At 36.9% G+C, this 26,504-nt stretch overlaps 1 protein-coding gene across 1 annotated transcript; it reads right to left on the bottom strand.

The window, feature by feature from the left end:
- Window positions 1-3,918: 3,918 nt before the first annotated feature.
- On the bottom strand, window positions 3,919-19,098 carry chrna9a (cholinergic receptor, nicotinic, alpha 9a). The gene is made up of 5 exons (XM_055206656.2): window positions 16,098-19,098; window positions 9,085-9,239; window positions 8,709-8,892; window positions 7,886-8,237; window positions 3,919-4,901 (listed from the first exon to the last, which is right to left on the bottom strand). The coding sequence occupies exons 1-5, from the start codon at window positions 16,302-16,304 to the stop codon at window positions 4,057-4,059; spliced, it is 1,743 nt and encodes a 580-aa protein (XP_055062631.2). The 5' UTR covers window positions 16,305-19,098; the 3' UTR covers window positions 3,919-4,056.
- Window positions 19,099-26,504: the final 7,406 nt, after the last annotated feature.

The following is a 26,504-nucleotide window of genomic DNA, read 5'->3' as shown; positions in this document are numbered from 1 at the left end:
AGGGCGTGACATGTTCGCTTGTTCCTTCTTCCTTGGATATCGAGTCAGTCGATGTGAAAACTATATTTTCCTCCTGATATTTTTAGGCAAGTTGATATTCTTTCAAAGTAATAAAGGCCATTAGTAGCATTATTCAGGTGTTCATTAGCAACTAGACTGGTAAACACAATTTGAACCGAATTGGGTACGTGCTGCTTTTCACAGCACAGTCATACTGGACCAGTCACCATCGTTTGTGATTAAATGCAACGTCAACTTGTATAAATACATAAGAACAATTTTATATAACAATTTGTGTACACATTTATCGGGGTAAACAATAAAGTACAGAGTCGAATTGGACTCTTTCTGAGTCGTCAAGCGCCCCCTGGAGGGATACAGGGTATTCATACATAATAAATACACACATACACACGCATGTATATAATTAAGAAACATTTGCATGTGTATATACACGTTTATATTTATATATAATCTATATTAGATATAAATATATTTTTTCTTAAAATTATACATGTATGTGTATGTATTTATATAAACATAATTATTATACACAGTACACAAACACATATATTATGTAAACACAAATTTTGTTCTGCAAACAATTAGTCGCGACTTATCGTGAGGCAGCACTAGTCCTTATAGCTTATTTTAGCATGTCACAGCTGTGTAATTCGCCTAAACTACAGCGCTGATGGATAATACATACCCATGTAAATCTTGGATGCTGATCTTTCAGGAAGTCCACCCACACCCGAAGTCAAATAAAGTGATCGTTTACCCAAAAATGAAAATTCTGAATTTATTTACTCACCCTCAAGTTGTTACACACCTGCATCAATTTCTTTGTTTTGCTGAACACAAAGGAAGATATTTATTATTATGCAGGAAACAGAACACCATTGACTTCCATAGTAGGAAAGAAAAATACTATGAAAGTCAATGGTGCTCAAAAACGATTTGGTTTAAACCATTGCTCAAAATATCTTCCTGTGTGTTCAGCAAAACAAAGACATTTATAGAGTAAATGATGACCGAATTTCCATTTTTGGGTGAACTATACCTTTAACTTGACCTCTAGGGTGTCTGTGTTTACCAGGAGATTCTCCGGTTTAACACCTTGTCAAAGCATCTTTGGCAATAGCACACATATGCGGCTTTCTTTGCTTGCCTCAAGTCTCACCAACTTCTCACTTAATCTGCCTCCATGGTGCCTTCTGAAGTCAAACAGGTCCTTGTGTGCCCCTCCAGAATGATGATGCACTGGTCAGGCAGTTCCTTCCAGTCCAGCAAATTTATGATCTCTGGATGAACCTTATTGGATCACCCCTTAATCAACTAAGTGAGCAAGACAATGTGTCCCCGTGTGCATGCTTTATTATTTTTATTGCTTGAGGGGATTTTACCTTTCTTACCAAACTGCTACAGGAGCTCAAGTGTTGTAGAAGCTAAATTAGGTTGCAGGGGCACAGAAATATTTTATAGGTTGGGGTGCTGTGTGGTCTTAATCAGCTATGTCTTCAGCAAACTACAGGCTACTTTAAAGGAATAGTTCACACAAAAATGAAAATTCTGCCATCATTTACTCTCTCTCATGTTGTTACAAACCTGCATAAATTTCTTTGTTCTAATGAACACGAAGGAAGATATTTTAAGGAACGTTTCATAGGATAAAAGGATACTATGGAAGTCAATGGGGCCTCTGATCGGTTTGGTTACAAACATTCCTAAAAATATCTTCCTTTCTTTGTGTTCATCAAAACAAACAAAATTAATACAGGTTTGTAACAACATGAGAGTGAGTAAATGATGACAGCATTTTTGGGAGAACTATGCTAATCTATACTAATTCTTTAATATCCTCTCTGAATAACAATAAAGTTACTTTTGAGTGTCTGTATGTATAATTTACTTTATACAGTTCGCTTAATTGTTAAGTGTTTGTGGTGTACTTTAAGATCGCTGCAGTTTGAGAGAGAGTTTTGATAAGGGCACGGGTGCAGCCTCCGCAGCCATCTTTATATTGGCAGATACTATTCGCATCTCAGTATTTTTGTACATTAACAGGATGCAATAAAAACATATTATATGTTATGTTAGTATAAATAATTATATATTTATTAAAATAAATGGATGCTGCACTGTTGAGAGTTTAAAAGACCTCCCTTTTCTGTCCCCTAGCCCACCCAATAAATACTTGTATTACTAATAAACTCTGTAGACACTTTTTCCCCTTTTTCAAACATTTTCTTGATTTTTACCAAAAATAAATGCCTTTTTGATGTGATATGTGATAAGAAACAGAAGACGAGCAAAGTCGGCAAAGGGTTGATTCGCGCCAGGGACATTGTGTGAAAAGCGAACCATATTTACTACACACTAGGATGTGTTTTGTGCTATCTTATTTAACACATTATGTGTCATTTCGTGTTGATTTTGTGTTTAAATTAAATAAAAGGGACAACACAAGATGTGTTAAAATAACACAAAGGGTGTTGTTTAAAAAATAACACAGATATGTGTTAAGTTAAGGACAACACATTAGATGAGACACAAGATGTGTTATTTTAACACATTCGTTTAACCCTTAAGGATGTTAAGTTCTGCATCTCTGCATCTTTTAAACTTTAATTTTAGTTAAATAGCAGTTTTGTGTTAATAGTGTTTGCCAACAAAGCTATTTCTTGCATTTACAATCCTCTGAAATTAGGGGGTGCTGTAGCACCCTCAGCAACCCTATTTCCGCACCCTTCGGTTATGAAATTGGACCTCTGAAAGAGCTTTCTTCTGGGCAATGATTTGGCTGGTGTTAAAGTTATAGATAATAAAATATGTTTATACCACCAGATTTATATATTTGTAAAGTGGTATAAAAACATTTTAGTAATATTCTGCAAACTTGCCACTTTGATTACTTAAAAATTATTTGTATTCAATATTTACATGTTGTGGTCTAATTGTGCATTATAAATATCTATTAGGGTGTGTGTATGTGTGTGTGTGTGTGTGTGTGTGTGTGTGTGTGTGTGTGTGTGTGTGTGTGTGTGTGTGTGTGTGTGTGTGTGTGTGTGTGTGTGTGTGTGTGTGTGTGTGTGTGTGTGTGTGTGTACATGTGCAAGGTTAATTATGTATTATTAATGTGTGTTCATGCCAGACAAAGATTGTGTTACTCTACATACAAGTGGAAACACGTATACGCATAAAACATTAATCACATTTCTTTAACTCTTACAGAAAAGAATCGGAGGGGGAAAACAGATTAGACAATGAACAAAGTGACAGATACAAACAACCAACCAACCCTTCAGCCGTTACTTATGCTCGATACAGCACTTGCCTTGAGTACCTTATTGCTTTTATATAACGGTTACCACACAATATTAAAGTAAAAAAAAAAATATTAGTGCAACTTTCATGAAGTTAAATCAATAAAAGCATTCCTTCCGCTAGAAAAAATAGTCCCTGACTGCAAACAACAACATGAAAGCTCAAATAAAAACAACAAAGTGTTCTCAGACTTTGGCTGAATCCCAAACCGCCTACTTCCATACTATATAGTACGCAAAGTAGCGCTTTTTACATACTATATAGTATGGAAGTAGGCGGTTTGGGATTCAGCTTTGTCTCATTATATGTTTATGTGTTGCTAAGGGTGTTGCGAAGGGCGCAGTGATATTAAATAGAACCGTTGGGTGAAGCGGTCATAGCAGTGTTTTATCGTGAATAAAGCACACCTTTTGACCAATCAGAATCAAGGATTGGAACTAACCGTTTTATAAATGTACAACATGTCCCCATTTGTCAACAAATACAGGATCTGTAATTAACTAATATTAATGCTCACTAACTACAATTAAATTAATAGTTTTCCCATAAATGAAGAAGTTCGCCATATTCAATAATTTGGAATAACATTGAGATAAGTAAATGACAATGTCATTTTATTTTTAGGTGAACTCTTAAGTTGAATGTACAACATTTGCCAGCAAATACAGAATGAGGTTTTGGGAGTTTTGACACATTTACCCATTATATAGTTATTTGATTTTGAGTGATTTAGGCGGCATTGGCCATGACAAGGATGCTCATAAGAAAGACCATGATGAAAAACACCCACATGAAGAACCTATCCATCACCTTTGCAATCTTTTTCCACTCAGCTCCTTTTGCCTGGTGTCCCCTCTGCTCTCTGAAACAGTTAGCGATGTACTCAATGTTTCGCACCGCTTTCTGATGTTGCCCACAGATACAGGGCTTATTGTAGTTGTCCGCTCCATACGTTTTGCTGTAGCCATTGTCATATCCAACTCCACTGAAATAGCCATTGGCATCATCGTAGGTATATCCCTTGAGTTTTTCCGGAATTGAAAGTTCGCTTTCTTTTAATTTCTCCTGACTCGTCAGTGGGTGCTTTTCGCTTCCGTCTCGACCAATGTAGTGTGTGTATTTGGTTGGATTGCTTTTCTGTCGGACAGGTGAATGTGAGCGGGTCCTTCGTTGATGTCCATCCCTCTGAAATTCCCTGTTCTTATGATGGTATCCGTTTCCAGGGAAATTATTATCATGCCTGTGCTCTCTGTGATTGTTGTACCTATTAAACTGACTGTGGTTTCTGTCATCATGGCGACAGTCAACATAAAAATCCTTGTCGAAATACCCATCTCTCTCCAGGCTGGCCAGGGGGTCTTCAGAAAACAATTGGCCTCTTTCGCTTTCAGGTGTGGTGCAGTTCTCCCCTACCTCATAGACAAAGAAGATTTTTGACATGTAGTCTATGATGAGGACTTTGGCCCAGTGGGGTACAGGTTTTGCTTCTGCTCCACAGAAGTGGATATTCATGATAAAGATAGTCAAAGATGTTGAGGCGGTTATCATGGTCATTGTTGCAATGTAGTATTTGCCTACGAGAAAGACAAAATAAAGAAAGAGATGACACCATTCAAACAGTCTGTGGTTAGGATTGGAAAGCACTTTTAACAACAGTTGTGACTCTCAAGCAATAGATTAAAAGGGAAGTCTAATGCTATTTTATGCATTCTGAGTTATTAATACTGTAAAGAGCCTGGGGTCAAATTGACCCAAAAGATCACTGATGCTACAAAATGTGTAGATGACCAGTGTTGGGGAAAGTTAGTTTTAAAAGTAATGCATTACAATATTAAGTTACTCCCCAAAAAAGTAACTAACTGCGTTACTTATTTACTTTTCATGGAAAGTAATGCTTATGTTACTTTTAAGTTACTTTTGCGTTACTTTTTCTTAAGGGCTCGTTATAGTTGTGCGTAGGTCCTACGGCGTAGCCGCAACGGCGTTGGTTCCGCGTTGGTTTTCATGTATACTTTTGCGTCGTCGTCCGCGTTGACGTGCAAACACACGCGCAGACCGCTGGTAGGCAGTATCCACGCGTGTAACCACAGTAGCAGCGCGACCGTCAATGAAGAAGAAGCTTGGCAAGTTTAACCCACAAACGAAGAAACAGCAACTTCTTGTGTATGCTTTGAGAAGACAAGCAATGATGGAAGTAAATAAACAGCAACTTTTGTTGCAGTTTGAGTTAAATCACTCCTCAACTTAGCTCATCTTTGTTTTCAACGTCGCAAGCAGAAATACCTATGACGCGGTTTTTTTATCTGACGGGAGGGGTTCTGGTGGACCGGTCACAGCGCTTGCGGTCTGCGTGGAACTGACGCGCTGTTAAATTTTTTGTGAGGTGCACGTCAGGCTACGCACAGGCTACGGATAGCCTACGCTGTAGCTACGGCATAGAACTTACGCACGACTATAAATCGGGCTTTACTTGGCTGAGGCTTGATCTCTTTCAGGCCTTGCAGGTGTTTTTTATAATCGCAAAAATGTCAAGCTCTGGCCTGCCATCTCCGTTTCTGACTCAAACTGTTCCTGCTCAGGCGCACAAAGTGCGTAATTCTACGTTAAAATGTTCATATCAATTCAGTGCATTATTTTATTTTTAAATTGAATTAATTAAACTGAAAAGTTACTTTTTTAAAAAAGTAACAAAAAAATTAATGTGTACATTTATAAAGTAATGCATTACTTTATTCCTTACTTCAGAAAAGTAATATTATTACGTAATGCGCGTTACTCGTAATGCGCGTTACTTGTTATGCGTTGCCTCCAACACTCTAGACGACATTGAAAAAATATCATTATGTAAATTTTAGGTTTGCCAACTTGTCCCCGTTAAATTAGAACATGCTATTAAATCTGAAGCAAAAAATGTCGATCATGTATATACAGACGTTAAACTTTGAATGGGGTCAGATTGACCCCGAAGATAATAGGAGGGTTAAAGAGTTGGATTCTGATGCTAAATATCTACACTGAAAAAAACAACTTGTAAAATTTACTTAAAAAATCCTCGTAACAATTTGCACGAACTTTTTTTAAATACAATTTACTGCTTTTTTATAAGTAAAACTTACATGCTAAAATCAAATAAAATTTACTTAAAATTGCATGATAAAACATATGTTAAATAATTAATTAAATGTTACTTAATTATTTTATTTAGAAGTTAGATTTATTTTAATCGTTTAGGTAAAGTCTATTAGGTTTTTTTTAAATTGAAGCATTGCTGTCCTAATAATATTAAATAAATCGTATTTTCTGTTTGTTATTTTCTTTAACATATTCCTATGGACCTAGTTATTTTTAGTGTTATAAATTGCATTATAACACAAAATTATGACAACAAGTCAGTCATTGAATAAACTTGATTCGGAACAGAAACGCACACAAACTGTGTTTCTGACATGCATTATCAGCACTGTGGAGAAAATTACAATACAATGTTCTGAACAGGGTTCATGTAAAGAAACACTGATCACCTAAACGGTGACTTCACAAAATTATTATTTACAACAAAACAACATCAATAATATAAGAGCTTAAACCTTTATGACAAATATTTAAGTAGTTAAAGTTCTTATCAGTTCTTATTCTGTGATAAAGCTTAAAAAATAAAAATATTCAGGCGCAAAGAATTGTGGGTATTCCTTACAACATGTGCAAATAAATGTAAGTAAATTTTACTTATAATATCTAATAAGACTTACTATTCCCACACAGTTCATTTTTTACATGCATTAATTGTGTATTTATCATCATTTTACTTAGGAAAATCTAGTTCTCAATAAATGTTATTATTATTATGTAGAAATTATGAGAGTTAATCTAATAAATATTACTACACCAAAAAGTTCGTTTTTTCAGTGTAGTTGTACGTATTTCTGTGCCGAATACACTTCGTCAGGGTTGGTATAAGTCTCTGAAAGTTTTGTTTCGAGTATGGCCATTTATGTATTCATATGTTTTTGTATGGGCACTTTGCATGAGTCTCTAGGAGCTTGGCTGTTTTCAGAAAGCCATACAGCTGTATACATCTTTTATAAATCGGATCAAACTTAAGAGTCTTTTGAGATATGAGGGATCTTTTTACTGTATTCTCCACTTTGTTTGTCATACTTTGTGCTGCGTGATGATGTGGATCAACTTGTCAGACGTTATTCTTGATTTTGCCGTTCGCTTGTATGGTGGCTTTGATGTCAAAACACCTCTTGAAATACTTGCTACAGATGCGAAAAACGCATAAAATCGAACCTGATTTAAATGTTTTAAAAGTTTTGGAAGCCGTGTGTAAACGTGATTGACACAAAATAAGGTCATATTAATTTTTTAGCATGCAAAAATTTCGGACGAGTATTTTGGACCCTTGCCTCTCGTAATCCAGTTGTTTGTGAACAGAATCATATTTAGCCCTTTAAAGCAGCCTAACATTCATATTCAGCTGCTGGGTGTGCATAGCCAGAAATAATGCAAACATTTCTAAAAGCTAGATAATCACACTGCTCTTTTGTAAACTCACCAATTAATGGAACGCTTTCTGAAGGTGGCATGCTCTCCGCCACCATCATCTGAAACACGGTCAGGGCCAGCAGCACCGTCACCCCAAGCGAGACCTTTTCTCCAGAGTCAGCAGGCAGGTAGAAGCCCAGCGGGGCCAGGAAAGAGATGAGGAAACATGGCAGGAGCAGGTTGAAGATGTAGAAGGAGGAACGGCGTTTGAGCAGAAGCGTGTATGTGATGTCGGGGTACGGATCAGAGCAGCAGCCATACATTATGACGTTCTTAACAGCTGGCATTCCATGACATTCCCATTCCACATTCTCCACAAAGTCGGAGAGGTCACCGCTCTCCATCCCCATTCTGATGTCCACCTGAGGTTACGGTGAAGGAACATGGATTTTTAGTTAAACAGTTGTAGGCCCCTGTTTTTTATTTTCACTTGCATTATGTAATTTATATTTTTTATTAGATCTTTCTTTGAATCACACGGTTTATTGTGGCTTTAAGACACCAACACTGCTGGAAAAAAGGTACAAAACGGTTAATTTTTGTACCTTTATGGGCATACAACACATTGAAATGTTATACCTTTTGGCGTACAATATTATACCCTTAAGACATATTGTGTACCTAAAGGAACACTTAAACTTACATTTTAGAGGTACAAAACTGTTAACTGTACCTCTGAAGGTACACAATAGAAGGTACAATAATATTCCCACAAAGGTACAACCTCGTATTATGTATGGTAGGGTACCATCCCAGCGACAGAAAGGTACAGTTTTGTACCGTCTTTCTGCATTGCATTGCTCAATTTTGTCTATACCAGTGTGTATATGTACCTGGTTGCCATTATAGGTCCAGGAACCAAAGGTGAGGTTACACTGCTGACTGTCAAAGGGGAAATAAGAGACGTCCACCCTACAGGAGCTCTTGGTAATAGCAGGGGAGTCCCAGGTGATCTCACCATTGTACCTTAACACCACATTAGTTTCAGGAGGTCCTGAGGAGTCGTCCTCATCCGCACTAAGACAAAGAATTACAAATGTCTATAATTATGTGTAGCAATTACATTTGTGGTTATGCAATACATTATCTATATAACATTATTGTTGCAGTAGAGGAGTTTCGGAGCATGTTTACTTATTTTATTACAGTCTATGTATATTTGCACAATGTGTGTGATGCTAAATGTACTGAATGCACAACACGTTTTACTTGTTATACAGAACGATGTCTGGTCTCCAAACACGGCTACTGGGTATTCGAATGACCTCAAGTCCATCATACTCATCTTTGTCCCAGCTTAGGTATGCATCATGCCAGACTTGACGCACCCACAGGTATGTGGTCAACACCTGGTTCCTCTCATCCTATGAGCGTAAAGCACACATTATTTGTTGGCAAATTACATTTGAAATCCAGATACAGCCACATTGTGCAAGTTTTGTAGATATACACTGGTAAAACTCAAATGACCAGTCACCAATGATTTTTAAAGCTAGTTAAGAATAATGCACACTAGCATCCTATACCAAGGACCACATTAATAAAGACAAATCAATTTTTCTTTCATATAACAACAGTAGGAGTCTTTGAATTAAGCCACACAATGTCTTACTCTGCAAAATTAAACCCCTATTGTTTACTTTCTCACAACAGAGAAGAATGAAAGGGAAGAAAGTCTGAATCCTTGGGTTGCACTTAGTGCCTTCTACATATCACATCTCATTGGTTAAAAGTACTACTCAGGTTCAGTAAATGAATATTTGATTGATCTTGATCAGGGTGAAAATTCAGAGTCTCTTAAATGAGAAATGTATTGTTCTTTTAGACACACACATACAACAACTACCAGCATATCATCAAACAATCACCCAACCAACCAACCAACCAACCACAAAAGACACACAAACACTGAAGAATGCGTAACAGCAGTTTTTAGAATTATGATCAGAATCTTCCGTATAAACTAATTTATCTGTTGTCCTTTCAGAAACGTATACTTAAAATAAGAAAAAGAAACGTAGAAAAATCAAGTCTAAACGAAAGAGCACCACCTGTAAACATATTTAAAAACTAATTTGTATATTATACGCAGCCAAATAACCCAACATGTTAAATAAGAGAAGGAAGGACAAAGTTTTTTTTTACATTTAAAGACTAACTAAACCCTTAACCAACTTTTTTTAGTTAATGATCTGTAAGAATTATGCTTTATTAGTGCTGTTCATTGATTTTAGTAAGTTTTTTGACATTTGGATATAAAGTGTTTCAATACTACAATATATGGTGTAAAAACGTCTGAGTGCTGCCCTCTTCAGGTTGAACGGTGGCTACTGCAGTTGAATTTTCCTATTGGATGTTGGGTCCAAAAAGTAACTTGTGACATAAGCAGGTTCAAGCTCACCACGCCCTTGTTACGATCTCACCACATGCTTGGTACGAGCTTAGTTCGTCCCCACTATCTCTGTTGGGATCTGCCCACTTTTCTTGCATTTTTCAAATATTGCCAGTGGGTGGAGTCAGGCTCTGACCAGGGGTTTAGTTACGCTTTAAGGTTTAAATAAAATGTGTGTCCAAAAAATAATAATAAAAAGAACTTAACCCTTAATGTCCTCGTTTCCTGTTTACACTACTGGCCCTTGGGGTCTATATGAGCCCAAAATTGAAACATATTTGTAAGAAAAATATAAATTTTCAATAATACAACTAATATATAATTCTTTTGTGTTTACTTCTCATCTATACAATGAAGCTGAATTTTGAAAGATTTGAAATACTTTTGTACATTTTACCACAAGAAGCCTCAACTAAACCATTAGCTTGCATGTGAAATATAGATTTTTAATGAAAAAAAATCACTTAAATGATTATCTAAATTTGATTTAAATTGTTTCTGGATATTCATCTAGGTGTTAGATGTAGAATTCCACCTTTCGCTGGTTAGAGACAAACCTAAAGGAATTACCGTTAAAGAAAGAAATAGCTTTGACCAGCGGAGGCCCATAGAAAGCCATTCATTTTACTGGATATGGGCAACTGCTCACATCACTACTTTAGTGATACATATTTTTTTGTGATACAATTTTTGTCAAATTATGTATATAAACATTAGAAAGGACATTAAAAATAAATATTATTTCAAATAGTAGAATTTTTTGTAGTTTTTGATGCATTTTTACAAAATGCCACAGAAATTTGACTGAATGTAAGTGTGTGTGTGAGAGAGAGAGTGAGAGTGTGTGTGTGTGTGTGTGTGTGTGTGTGTGTGTGTGTGTGTGTGCGTGAGAGGGAGAGTGTGTGTGCGTGTGTGTGTGTGTGTGTGTGTGTGTGTGTGTGTACATGTGCGTGCATTAGCTCACACTCCTTTATACCTTTTTTTCTGCATTTGTGGCTGATTTTATTTGCCAAATTCTATACAAATGCTCTCTGTGGCAGTCCTGTGTTTGTGTGTGTGTTTGTGTGAGCATGTGTTTTCTACATTGCATTTGTGCACAAGTACTAGGCATTCATTTTTGTGTGAAAATTTTCAGATTTACTTTGGATTTATTGATATATTTTTTGACAAATGGAAAAAAATTGCATTTCCGTTCATTTTCAAAAGGTGGCATATTAACCCCAAAGACCAGATTAGTAAAAAAAATTTACACACCTTCAGAACCACTTTTTTAACTAATGAAATGTCGATCGGGGTCATATAGATCCCAAGGACCAATTGAGGAAAGAACAAAATACACTTTAAGTCATAAAAGTCTTATTTTTCAACTCTTTTGTTCTTTGCTCAAATTGAGTGATGCCCTAATGAACACTTGGTAATGAAGACAAAACATGATCCGCTATAGCACACTTGCTTGAGCTGTAACTGTTACACATTAGTCACGTAGCTCGCACTATAGATACCACATATAGGGTCGGGTTCCCAGACAGGGCTTACCCTAGTCCTAAATTAAAGTGCATGTTTGAGCTGCCTTAATTTAAAAACACCTTGCAATGACATATCTTAACGTATGTTGATGCCATTGTTTTGTCTCAAGATGCACACCAGTATTGTTTTTTTTTGTAAGGGTAAAAACTACCTAAATGTCCTAATATAACTACCATCAGCCAATCAGCGTTGATGATGCATATGACATTACTGCTCAGGTGATTGGTTTATTCTCTATTTCACAAAATCGCATTAACATGTAATTAGATATGATAATAAAGCATATTTGGTGTGCTGTCCAAAGAGACGGTATAGAACTCTGAATTTTAACCCCAAACCAAGAGTACTTCTTCTCAATTGAGATGAGTACCAGTGAGGCAAAAATGCTGGATCCTGTCACAGGACAGCTATATCCATGACCATGCTTCACCCCCAAAAAAAGGTTTTTCTGATTGCAATTTCACGCAAGTCGTTTTGTATATTGTCAAGATAGCATATAAATGGGTTAAAAGAAAAACAAACAGGTGAAAGAAAATAAAATATAATTCATTTAAAAGCACAGGTGAAAGAAAATAAAATATAATTCATTTATCACCTGTCCCAGTGCAAAAACTATACTTGACACATCTCAGCATGCTAGCGGTAAAGTCTATTTCTTTCCATAACAACCAGCATGCTGCAGCAAGCTATACCAAAGATAAGAGATATTATTAGAGGCAGGACTGCTGATACTAAATTGGGGAAATGCCCAATATGGCCGCACTAGTAAAAAGAGCCAATCCTGATCAGTCCTTAATTTTTCTTTCCCCATAAAGTAAATAGGACTTGGTCTTGCATGACTGAAATAGCTGGGCGGAGATTTTGCAAACATGGCTACTGAGTGCCACAACTTCCCTAAAGGGACTTTGGCTAGGTATCTGCACAGAAACAATAACTCAATGGAAATAAAAATGTCTAGTTACCAGACTAAGCCCTAATGGCCATGAATGCAATTTAGATTGTGTGGTTGGTGTGTTTATCTTGCTGAAGGCTGCTGGTTGTGATGGCAACAAAGAGACTGTGAGCATCCTGACATGTGTCAAGTGCAGTTGTTGTCTTGACGCTTTTGCATCCTTTTGAAGCTAAGGGAGGGGGGTCATCGTTTATTGGAGGACTGTGTCATGATCCTGTCAACCCTGTATGTCTTTTACCGTGTTTCATGTGACAGGGTCATGGCAGCCCTCACTGTTGTCTTGTTTTGTGTGGAGAGTCACGCGGCCTATGTTTATATTATGTGTACCTTGTGCTCTCCTGTATTAAGTTTTGACCCGCCACCTTGTTTCCCTCTCTTAAACGTGAATGGATTAGTTTATGCAGGCGTTTCAACTGATTGGGACAGCCTATCAGCTATCACCTGACCTTCAGCTTTCCGCCAAAGTCACCATGGTCAGATTTAGATAAGAGACGAAACCACTGACGAAACAATGGATGAAGACGCAGCAGCTCCATTCTGGGAATGTGTCAACCCGTGGCCCCACCTCGCCAGACTAGGTTTAAAATTTTCTGAAAAAAAGTTAATAATAGTTTTCTTTTCCAAGTGTTTGCTGTGTTTACCAAAACAAAACTTCAGCAGCAGGAATCACTGGTGAGCCCGGAATATTGTTGTTCAAAATGTAATTACTCGTCATCACACTCTTACTTGATCTGGACAAACTCAGCATCACAAGACTCCAGCTTCGACATTTGACCACTGTTTATGATTAAACTGGTTTGCAGTAACATTAATTTCTTAATTTATGCCAGGAGTCCATAATAATGAATCTGTAACGCTCGTTATTTTGAATAGAAATCATTATCCGTAAAACATTTATTCTCGTCTTCTCCGGTTTATTTGTGTTCAAATAGATAAAATATACAGAATCCGCCAGGGCTATTAGTACAATGGTGAGCATATTTGGGGAAATAATGATTCATTATCACATGTAATAATACACCTAACTTTATCACTATGAATACAAACAAATATGATAGCTTTAAGTACTCACTATTAAGCTAGCATATTGATACTAGTAAAGTTTAAAATATATTTTGTTTGATTCGGTAACAAACAAGCTAGTTATATTTATAAGACAAAGCTAAAAACAGGTTGCATTGATACAAGTTTTTTTTATTACCATCAGTCACTGTGATGAAGGTGAATTTCGTGGAAGATTCATAACATATACGGTGTTTTGCATGTAAGAGTTTCCGTGATGAAAGCTTTGTTGACTCTGATGAGGACTACACTCCGGAGACAATACCGCTACCGCAACGTCGACTCGCAGAAAAGCCACGCAATATTTACTCTCGTTTGATTTCTACGTTTATTCAATTTTTTGCCTTGTTTGCCCTCGCAGACTGCATATGCAGGTACTATGAGTTCTGAATGCTCTTTCTCTAGATTTCATGCCTCGTGCACGTTCAAATCAATCGGGTGTGCGCATGTGTGGGCAGATCCTGTAGCAACAGGGGTGGTGCCATGGTCGCTAGAGAGAGTGATAGTCACGCAAGCCAATCATGTGTTTCGTCCCGAATGGAAATAATTAGCTGTGTTTAAAACAGTCGTGAAATGTCTACAGACACTCGAGTTTTATACTCTCTTTTTCAGATTACTTACATTTTAATTATGTATTGGTATATAAAGTTTTTTAGATAATTCCTGCCTATCCTGCCTTTAAGGATATATTTATATTGCTTTTCTTCAAAACGTTTTAGGTATTTTAATGATAATAAAGAATATGTATAATGATTATGTTTAACGAGTGTTGCTTTTTCAAATGTTATAAACAACTCAAACTAACAGTGATTTTAGATCAATAAGGACTTACTGAACAAAAGCTGTAGTACATGAAATAGCTGTGAATAATATTGTCTGTGCGATTCAGTATAGTTATCGGCCTCGTACTATTAGCATATATCGGCATTTATCGGTGCACCCCTAATTTATATGCATTGAAACAAAATACAAGGATGGTTAGATGAAGAATCATGGATGGATGCATGTGTGGATATCTATCTATTATAGGCAGATATATAAACAATATCCACCTTTAGTATATAGAAAGAATTTTGTTTAATTATTTGTGTTTAAACAAAATTTTCTAGCAGGTGTTACAACAAACCTTCTGCTTCTTACAATGAACCCCACCTATGGGATAAGTTTTAACGTTTGCACTCCTGTCACTTTCGGTGTAATTGTACAATAACGGTAGGTCCCACAAACAAACTTTAAGTCTTCATTTGTAGCAAAGATGTGTGTGTTAAAGGAATAGTCTACTCATTTTCAATATTAAAATATGTTATTACCTTAACTAAGAATTGTTGATACATCCCTCTATCATCTGTGTGCGTGCACATAAGCACTGGAGCGCGCTGCGACGCTTCGATAGCATTTAGCTTAGCCCCATTCATTCAATTGTATCATTCAGAGATAAAGTTAGAAGTGACCAAACACATCCACGTTTTTTCTATTTAAGACGAGTAGTTATACGAGCAAGTTTGGTGGCACAAAACAAAACGCAGCGCCCCTCCAAGCGGATTCAAAAGAGGAACCACACTGTATGGCGCAATAGCACCCATGGGAGCACTTCGACTCGGCGCAGTAACACCCTCCCTCTCCCATTATGAGAGGGAGAAGGGGAGCGGACTTTTCAGGCGACAAAAAAGGTTGCAACCCAATATAGTGCAATATGTAGGACATAGGGAGCAGTTTCGGACAGAGGTCAGGATTCATAGGGTGCATGTTTCTGTTGAATGGTTACAAATGTGGTTACAAGAATGCTAATATGGCAAGAGGGGTTTTAGCTACTTTAGTCCTCCTTGTGCATACACTCAAAAATGCTTTGTTGTTTTATTGCATGATTAAGTAAAATATTGACCAAAAAAATCCTATATGACCCAACCATGGACTGAAAAACCCAGCTTTTTAGGTTAATTTAAACTCAAGCATAGGTTTGTCCATATTTTTCCCAAGCCATGCGTTAAAACAACTCATATACTTTTTAGAGTCTATTCAGAGGTCAAAAGTTTAGGGCTATTGCATGAGCTTGCGGTTTGAGCATGAAGCTGGAAATACATGCCCAGATAACACATGTCATGCCACATCAAGGCCAGACGGACAGTGCGTGGGTGCTTTACAAGTGAGATATGCGCCTTGAACTGAAGTAATGTCAGGTCATTGTCTACAGTAGATCTCTTGCGTGTGGCTGTAACCACAGGTTTTCTAAAAAACTTTTTTGACTGAAAATTGAGGACAACCACTTTTGTGTGTGTGTTTAGAGCTCACCATGTCTTTGATCTGTGAGAGTGTGATCTGTAAAGTAACGTTAAGGGCTTTGTCCGTATCCTCCACGGGTCGTAAATCATTCGAATAGTTCTCCATTAGATCATTCAACAGTTTTTGAGCATAGCGACCCTGAGCGGAGAACACAACTAGAGAAAGAGAAGGAAAGTTTTTGTTTTGGCTTATTGTAAATGTAATACATTTAGTCATTTACAGTAGCAGTCGTTTTTATGCAATGCAATTTACAAAGAAAGCTCACAATCTGTTGTAAAAGTAAACAAAAATGGAGAACACAATTGGAAGTTTAGAAAATATTGAAAATATTTTTCAAGTCTCGGAAATTAAGTGTTATGAAATTCATGTAATGAAAGTTGTTTCACGTAACAGATGTTTACATATACACTCACCTAAAGGATTATTAGGAACACCATACTAATACTGTGTTTGACCCCTTTTCGCCTTCAGAACTGCCTTAATTCTATGTGGCATTGATTCAACAAGGTGCTGAAAGCATTCTTTAGAAATGTTGGCCCATATTGATAGGATAGCATCCTGCAGTTGATGGAGATTTATGGGATGCACATCCAGGGCACGAAGCTCCCGTTCCGCCACATCCCAAAGATGCCCTATTGGGTTGAGATCTGGTGACTGGGGGGGGGGCATTTTAGTACAGTGAACTCATTGTCATGTTCAAAAAAACAATTTGAAATGATTCAAGCTTTGTGACATGGTGCATTATCCTGCTGGAAGTAGCCATCAGAGGATGGGTACATGGTGGTCATAAAGGGATGGACATAGTCAGAAACTATGCTCAGGTAGGCCGTGGCATTTAAATAATGCCCAATTGGCACTAAGGGGCCTAAAGTGTGGCAAGAAAGCATCCCCCACACCATTACACCACCACCACCAGCCTGCACAGTGGTAACAAGGCATGATGGATCCATGTTCTCATTCTGTTTACGCCAAATTCTGACTCAACCATCTGAATGTCTCAACAGAAATCGAGACTTATCAGACCAGGCAACATTTTTCAAGTCTTCAACTGCACAATTTTGGTGAACTTGTGCAAATTGTAGCCTCTTTTTCCTATTTGTAGTGAAGATGAGTGGTACCCGATGGGGTCTTCTGCTGTTCTAGCCCATCTGCCTCATCCGGTTGTGCGTGTTGTGGCTTCACAAATGCTTTGCTGCATACCTCTAGCATCAACAAGGCATTTTCGCCCACAAGACTGCTGCATGCTGGATGTTTTTCCCTTTTCACACCATTCTTTGTAAACCCAAGAAATGGTTGTGCATGAAAATCCCAGTAACTGAGTAGATTGTGAAATACTCAGACCAGCCGTCTGACACCAACAACCATGCCACGCTCAAAATTGCTTAAATCACCTTTCTTTCACAATCTGACATTCAGTTCAGGAAATTGTCTTGACCAGGACCACACCCCTAAATGCATTGAAGCAACTGCCATGTGATTGGTTGATTAGATAATTGCATTAATGAGAAATTGAACAGATGTTCCTAATAATCCTTTAGGGGAGTGTATTTCAACCCTACTGAAAAATCCAGCTAAGACCAGCATAAGCTGGTCTCCCAGCTTGGTTTTAACCCTTTTGCCGGTGAAGCAAGCTGGTCTAGCTGTGTTTTGTTCACTTTTTAGTTGGAAGACCAGCTGATCCACCAGCTTTGCCAGGCTGGTAGGACCAGCTTAAACCAGCTACTGCCACCTTAAAAAAAGCTAAAACCAGCTACCAGCTTATGCTGGTCTTAGCTGGAATTTTCGGTAGGGAAGGTAAAATATGAGGTGCTCAGATGCAAAAGCAGCTTATCGCCACCTCCGTCAAAAATGACATAATGATAAATGAATGCTCTCGGCAAGTATTATATTACTTTCATCAAATACTTTCGCTTCAAATCTGCTTAATCCCAGCCTCAGGTCATTCAGAAATACCTGTTTGTTGGCAGAATCCATTAAGAGTCTGATAAAAATTGCACAAGGGTTTTGCATCTGAGCTCTTCATATGATTATAAGTACATTTACACAAATTAGCCGGTTTAAAAATCTTTTTTGTGTTGTTTCCTCAGTGATCAGTGAAAAATCTTCTATGTATTATCTTTAAATTTTCAGCATCCTCTGCACAATTACAGTAAATACTGTATAGCAGCTATGCGAGATCCCCTTTTCACTATTTGGACTCACGCAACTATTACAAAAGTCTATAAACATTCACTGATGCTCAAGAAAGCAACACACTTTAAAGTTAAGACGTACCCATCAATATCAACAAGCATGTGAACTTACCATGTAGCAACGTGCCGGTGTGAATCACAAGAAATATGATCTTCATTTTTAGGCAAATGGCAAAAAGAAACTGGCAGTTTTTTTGCTGTTGTTCCTCAGATCTTGTACATAGTTACAGAAAAAAGTCCCATAGCGCTCTGAATGTTACAGCAGTGTGCTAACTGTGCCAGTTACAACACCAAAGGCCTGCGTGTCATTCTTACTGTTTCACTGGAACAAGAGCCGGGGTATCACATAGCGCACACACACACACAATTCATGTCACTGTGAGGATATTTACCTTTTTATAAAAAAAGGTGTCTCAAATTTTTGTGTCATTTTAATAAGCACAAACACATTTTGTGTTTCTTTCAGATCATTAATGAATTGTTTGTTGTGGTCGTTTGTGCGCACGCATGTGTGTGTGTGTTTGTGTGTTTCGTGTCACTCACAGTGAGAGCTGATCTAACAAGTGTGTTGTGTAGACAGGTCATGTGGTTTAAATGTAACACATAATGAATTTTAAAGGAAGATAGATTAGCATCTCGCCCTTACACTCAATTTCAAGAAGTAATGGCTGACATAAGATCTTAATAAGGAATACATTAACATTATGATCATTGCCTCGGGCTTTGAGGTAAAAAGTGAAGAATTCCTAAATGTTATTTATAATCATTTTTTTCTTTACGTGTGTGTCATGTGTTGATTTTCAGTGTCATTAAAGCATGAGAACAAGTAACAGTGTTCCTAGTATTAGTATTTCTTGTCTCAGCGGCATAAAAATGTATTATAAAAAGATCAAGGAGACAAGACCAAATAGTTAAAAGTTTATAAACTAACATGAATTTTAGATTTTTATGTTGTGATAAAAGTCAGTTGAATGTATATTAATTACGTGGCAAATTTCCATGTAAAATTGTTACATTAGGTCAATGTAAAAAGAATTTAGTTTTGCATCCAACAAACATGATTTAAATACACCTATATTAATATAATAATATTATGTAGAAATTTGCAACGTAAATACATTTTTTTGATGCCTTTTTCTTCAGTCTGATTTTTTGAATGAATATCAATGTCACATAGTTGAATTAGTGCTTATTTAACATTCCCAGATGAAAAAGAAGTACAATTCCATAGTGTACTTAAACTGCTCTATTTTTGTGCACTAATTTTATACGTAATATACTAAAAATACTTCTCTGTGCTATTTTGAGACACCATAAATATGACTTAAAATGTGCTAAAAATTTATTTAAAAAATTTATTTTAGGTACCACTCATCTTTGTAAGAAAGATGGGTTCAAGTTTAATACAAGTGTTAACTAAATACATTTTTATGTTAAAAGCGCATTTTAGTTCTCAAAATAGCATAGATAAATACATGTAATCTTAAAAACATCCTAAAAAGCAATGAAGAAGAATGTTTTTGTATATTAACCTCCTGAATGAAATCACATTTTTTGATGTGTGCACCATAATACTTAATTCTGTGTTACTGGAACCTGTTGTTCATGTTCAAAATAAATATTTGGTTATTATATTTATTGGTTCTTCCTAACCCCCCAAAAAGCTGGAAGAAATCTGAAAAAAAATAATAAACCAAAGCTTGGGTCTTAGGTGGTTAAGTACAAAATTAGTGCATGAAAATAAAGCACTTTAAAGACATTATGGAAGTGTATTACTTTTTTATCTGAGCTAGTAAAACCAGATTAAAGTCTCATAATCAAATTGTGAGATTAGGTGCTTTATTTGATTTCACATTGAATACAATTTTCGGCCTTAATGTAAAAAAAAACTAGGTGATTTTTTTCTTAAAAAGTTTCATTGAAAACAGCTTTCTCGCATTTGCCAGTCACTTGAGAAGCATACGTGTCACATGATTTTTCTTTGAAGACTCAAAAATGCATACTATAACTTCCCAGAAACACCCCATACGTGGCCGCTTCTAAGTATCACCCCATACGTGGCCTTCCTTTCCATTAATGGTGAATAAAGAGTGATTCGAGAGCAAACTGCTCCGTAAAATTTCTCGAGCTTTGATGTCACCTGCCTTACGGCCTGGGCAGTGCCACATCAAGCCTTATGCTTGCTGCAGTGACTGCGATAGGTAAACCCACAAACATCCATCAGCATGAATTTTGGAAGGGTCTACCGTGAAAAGAAGAATTAAGTTTTAGTTGCCTAGCATCAGTTAATTGAAGTGTTAATGGAAATAATTTTCGCAATAGTTTTTTCACAAAAGTTTTGCGCAAATGGAAACCAAGCTAATGTCATAGAATTTTGAACCACACACAGTGGTGGCCGGTGACTTCTTTTGGTAACACTCTATTTCGACAGTCCACCAGAGATTTTAATGCTCCGTTCAGACCAGCCGCGGTAGAGGCGTCAAGCGTGAGTGATTTCAATGTTAAGTCAAGGTAAAGACGTGTTGATGCGCGTCTGGAGGTCTCCTGGCGCGAATGAGGCGTTTAGCGTGGCACAGTAGACGCGATTCTGACTAGAATTTCATGTGCGGCTTTCACACGCGAATTTGCCGCCTTAAACACAGCTGGTGTGAACCCAGGGTAAGGCGCAGCGCGAACGGCGTGGAATGGGCAGGAGGCGCGGATGCCGCACTTAACGCAAATTGAGTGTTGCAGCAGAAAAACACGGAAGTTGAAAAATTCGAACTTCGACAAATTTACGTGCCGCGTTAACCAATCAGGACCTTGCTGTAGTAGTTACGTGATTACAGGAAGCAAGCGGAGTCTCAGCGGAGTTGCAGAAGCCCCTCCCATGAGGTGAATTTGCACGTGAATGTCTCGAATGACTAGAATTTCACGTGCGGCTTTTACACGCGAATGAGGCGAGTAAACTCAAATGTTTTTTGACGCCTCCACTGCGGCTGGTGTGAATGCACCTTAATACTCTAATGACAGTTAGTTGACGTATGGTTGCAAATTAATGAAAGTTAGTTGACATGTAGTTGTAATGTTATTTATATTTAGGAGAATGTCTAAAGTGGACTTTTTCGAGGGCCCACGATGCGAAGCTTGTCAGACATGTATGTAGCCGTCGTGTGTGGCTCGTCATTTCAAAATATGTGTTTGACGCGTCATGTGAATCATGCGTCTTGTCAAAATAAATGCCTGCTGCAAACGTGTCTAAAGTGTTTATGATAAAAGAGACACTTGCGTTTGCCAGATACTCAGAGTTTAATCAGAGTGTAGAGTGTTAAGCGAGTCTTGCAAGTATTTTGTGATCGTGAGCGTCTCTTTTATAATAAACCCTTTCGACGCATGTGCAGTAGGCAGGTATTTTGACAAGATGCATGATATGCATGATGCACATGGTTTACATGACGCAATGAACACATATTTTAAATTTGCACTTCTCGGAAGAGAAGTCACCGGCCGCCACTGACCACACATGTAACCTTTTACATATAACCACACATGTAACCTTTAATTTTACAATGTAAGCATTTCTAACAGCAGATGTCTATAAATCACTTTAGTATGCTGGTTGTTTTAACCCTTGGTTGGGTTAGAAATTGGCATTTTCTACGTTAACTCAACCCTTCAGTCGGGTTTGTCCATATTTTACCCAACCAGCATATTTTGTAGTATAGTCGAGTGAGACAGCCCCCTCATGTTTCCCAACACCTACGCGCAGGAATTCGAACACATACACACACAAGGGCAGCGGGGTCTGAAATGAGATGAGAACAGGAAGTGGTTCTCGAAGCGTCTCGTTCTTTCTCTTTCTTTCTTTCTCAGGCGTAGGTGAGTTTCATATCCTGTAGTGCATTTCGACATATTTTGCTCCACAACTACATTACCCATAATTCTCTCAAGCAGAAGCGGTCTGGCAGCGCATAATAATAATAAAGATGTTTACGATAATTGAATCTTTCCTCTTCTTTATCATTTTTTACCTATGGTCTTCTGCTGCAGAGCTGGCTTGTTTATTTTTAGAGCTAACGTGACCTATAATGAAAATGACTCAGGGTTTTCACTCCCCTTGCGTACTCTGAAATTAAAAAGATTTTTCGGTATCATTTTCAAAGGTGTCTTCCCTGTCCTACACACATGTTCCTCACTGACTCACCGAAGGTAACACGAAAAGTGGAAAATCCTCATTGTAACAGCTGTGCCTGTTTTAGCTGTCTGTTGCTTTTTCAGCATCCCCCCAGCAATGACGCTTAAATGCATATCTAACATTTAAACTGATGATACGCAATCTCTAAAGTTTTGGCTTAACTGTCATAAATAGGTGATTGTGCAAGGCTTTGATGCTCTATGGGTGGATTGTGTGTGTGTATGTGTATCAGAGCTCTCGTGTGGTAAGTGAACAGTGCAGGTGTTTCCTGTTGTAGAGAAGAGAACAGTGTGTGTGCGGTAGGCTCGCGAGAATGAATGCGTGTATGTGTGCGCGTGTGTTGATTCTGTGTGTTGTGCCGACCACAGCATTTTATAGAAGAGAAGCCCTGCTGGACAGATTTGCATTGAGCTATATTGTTAATATATATTTCTTTTGCACATATTACTTTTTTGGCCTTGTGTTATGTATGTCCTCCCTGTAAATGTATAGGAATTGATAATGATTTAAATACGTCAGGGTTCTTCTGTTAACATACGTGCGTGTGTGTTGGCATGAGTCAGGGAGAAACAATTATGAAGTTTTGTTTGCTTATAATAAATCTTTAATATATGGATATTTACAGTGCAGAAGTAAAAGCCAACCAAATGATTATTTACAAAAATATAAGTAAGAAAAAATATTTCTAACCTGTCCTATAACGTTCTATCTTTACTTTCTAGATATCAATTTATTGCATCTATTGTTACTATTCAATATAACCCACACTTGTTGCTGTTTAAGATGTATATTTTACCCTTGAAACATGCACATAAACATACTTAAAGCATCCATGCATTCAATGTTTTTATAAGGAGTACCAAATAGTCTCATTATTTTCACTTCCTCTTTTGTGGTATAAATATCACAGTTTGTTGACCATATTGCCTGCATTCATTTCACCCTTATCTTTTTAGATGAGGTTAGTAGTACTGAAAGTAAAAAAATAACTAGAATTGTGTAAATTAAATTATTTTTTTTTATATTCTGTCCAAATTCATTAACACTACTTAACAGTTTATTATTTGCCTTACTTGTCTAAAGTTGATTTGTAAATTCAATTATATAGAAACAGTCAGTAGTTATCTATCATTACAGAAATATTCATATAGAGTGTGAAGCCACAACTTCTAAAACATTTATGGGTGGTTTCCTGAAAAGGGCTTATCATAGTCCCAAACTAGAATGCATGTTTGAGCTGCCTTAATTTAAAAACATCTTGCACATATCTAAAGACATCATCAGTGCCATTGGTTTGTCTCAAGATGCACACCATTGTTTTTTGTAAGGTATGTTTGTTTAAACTACTTAAGTGTCCTAGAATAACTAAGGCGTAGTCCTGGATTAATCTAAACCCCCCTGCCCCATTTACAGTCGTAAAAATGTCGTTTACATTTTTTGTTTTGTGCTACGAAGCATAAAGTGTTTTAAAAGACTTCAGAGAACAATCTCTCCTTCTGGGATGTGGTTTCTGGGTATAAACCCTTCGATTCTCCAAAAGCACAGGCCTATATTACTTCGTCTCCATAAACCACATAACACACGCTCCATCTTTCTGACTTTCTTTATTCTTCTGCTCCTCTTGCTTTTTATGTAGTGCTCATCATCTCATCTTGTCTGAATGATCATTTCATATTTTTCTAAAGTTTTATTAAACCTCTCTCTTGCCTTGTAATATATAATATGAAAGGTCAAAATGAGAGCACATAGGCTGTACTTGAGAACATTATAAATAATCATATGTTTTTATCATTATCTGTTTGTAATATCACACAGACTGTGAACATACAATACTAAAATCTAACAAACACAAACCAATAAAAAACAAGTAAGTAGTCACTATATGGCTGTAGCCGTTGAAACTGCATTAGAATTTAGCTCAATATAATGTCAAGTCTGGTTTTACATTATAGCACACACACACTTGTATCTTACAGTCACATTGACACCCAAACCTGGAGTGTTTAAGAAAAGAACATTCTCTAATTCTGGTTTGCGTTCTGTAATGTACATTTTATTTTTGGCGTAAACCAAAGTTTATTTTTGTGTTTGATACATTTCTTGGTTGATGGATATTTTATAAAATTATTGGGGACTTTCCTACCCTCTGATCATATAAACCATATATATATATATATTCATATATATCATAGTCTTAAACAAGGTCGACAAAGCAATAAAAGCTATTCTGGGATTTAGTCTTAACTCAGCCATTTTCTTTATCGCTTTGCTCTGTTTTTGCATCCCATTGAGTAGCCATGCACCTATTTTTCAATTTGATAGGTTTAAAAAGGACAAAAAACACAAAATGTCCTGTGATTCCCTGAAGTTGTGTCAAGTTGCACTGCAGTAGAGTTCAGTAAGGACAGACTGTTATCTACACTGATGTGATGTGCCGTCTTTACCAACAACACTACTTTGAATATACATGCACACGGGTGCACGTTTACGACATATAATACATTTGTTATAAAATGTGTACACTCTTAATCTCTGCTCAAGTGTGATCCTGGACCACAAAACCAGTCATTTATTTGAGATATATATACACATCATCTAAAAGCTGAATATATAAGCTGTATATTGATAATATATAAATATATTTTATTTTATACCATGGGTCTGTTGAATGCTGTATTCTGATTGGCTGAGAAATGTTCCAAGGGTATGCATTCATTTCTGATAACCGCACACCTAACTTGTCAAATGTCTTAAAAATAGGCAATGTTTGTGGTAACCATGGTATAAGAGGAATAATTGACGACGGGCCATCGAACCACAAAAAAACAATGCACACTCCCGGCGCAACAGCACTCTGCTTCGAGTCGTGCTGCATTGCACCTTGGGTGTGCACCATTTTCTTATAATTCAATGGCCCGTCGTCAACCACTCCTTACATATAGTATGGTTTGCTAGGATGGGATAATATTTGAAAATCTAGAATCTGAGGGTGCCAAAAAATCTAGATATTGAAAAAATCACCTTTAGAGACATGAAGTATTTAGCAAATGAAGTCTTTAGCAACACAATTTAATGATAAAAAAATTACATATTTATGGTTAAAAATATCTTAAAAACTAGCATAAAAAACTATAATTTTGACCCATACAATGTATTGTTGGCTATTGTTACAAATATACCAGTGCGATTTATGACTGGTTTTGTGGTCCACGGTCACAAATGTCTCTTGTATCCAATACACAAGTTTGCGTGCAGGTTCACACATCTTACATGGACGCTTAAAGGAGCCTATGGCCATTTACCACACACAGTGAACATACAATATTAAAAATTAACAAACACAAACATTAAAAAGAATGAGAAAGTAGCCACTAGTTGTACCTGTTGAAACAGAGTTTCGCTCATAATAATGTTTTTGTTAGTCTTGTTACACACTAGCACACTTATATCGCACACTCACATTGACAATCAATAGTGCATATACCCATAGTTTACAAAATAATTATACAGTATAAATCATATGAAAACTTGAACTATATACTTTTTATCTGTGACACATTATTTATTGGTCGTTTTAACTATACGGTTCTGATCACATCAGGTAAATACAATTTCCAAGGTTGTGTCTGTATAGACGTTTGCCCGTAACATTTACAATGTCAGTGTCACATTTATGACAGCCAGCGTAGTTTCAACACTCCAATGCACTGTAAAAATACTTTGCTGCCTTAAATTTTTTTGTTAAATCAACACAGATTTTCAAGTCATGTCAACAGAGATGAGTTGTCACAAAATATAGTTGAGAAAAGCCAACTTAATTTTATAGCAACTCATCTGTAGTTATAACATCTCTAGTCAAGATAAATAATAGTAAGTTGAAATGACTTGTAAATTCGAGTTGATTCAACAAAAAGTATTTTTTACAGTTTGGTCGATTCATTGATGTCAGGTTTTGCATTTGGCATAAATTTAAGGCAACTTGCGTGTTTTAGCAAATGTGACCCTGTCTTTAAATCCAGGCTAAAGTCTCATAATCTAATAGTTCAGGAG

Source organism: Misgurnus anguillicaudatus, chromosome 3 (genome assembly GCF_027580225.2).
Source record: "Misgurnus anguillicaudatus chromosome 3, ASM2758022v2, whole genome shotgun sequence".
Lineage (NCBI taxonomy): Eukaryota > Metazoa > Chordata > Actinopteri > Cypriniformes > Cobitidae > Misgurnus > Misgurnus anguillicaudatus.
The sequence above is the reverse complement of the archived record's forward strand: the minus strand, read 5'-3'. Positions and strand labels throughout refer to the sequence as shown.

What these genes read in the sequence shown, in the direction of transcription:
- chrna9a (XM_055206656.2), bottom strand. Translation starts at nt 16,304, where the DNA reads ATGACTAAATGTATTACATTTACAATAAGCCAAAACAAAAACTTTCCT. An exon ending in TCTCACAGATCAAAGACATG is followed by an intron (nt 9,240 to 16,097) that starts GTGAGCTCTAAA and finishes TTACGCTCATAG; the next exon opens with GATGAGAGGAACCAGGTGTT. An exon ending in GGACCTATAATGGCAACCAG is followed by an intron (nt 8,238 to 8,708) that starts GTACATATACAC and finishes CCGTAACCTCAG; the next exon opens with GTGGACATCAGAATGGGGAT.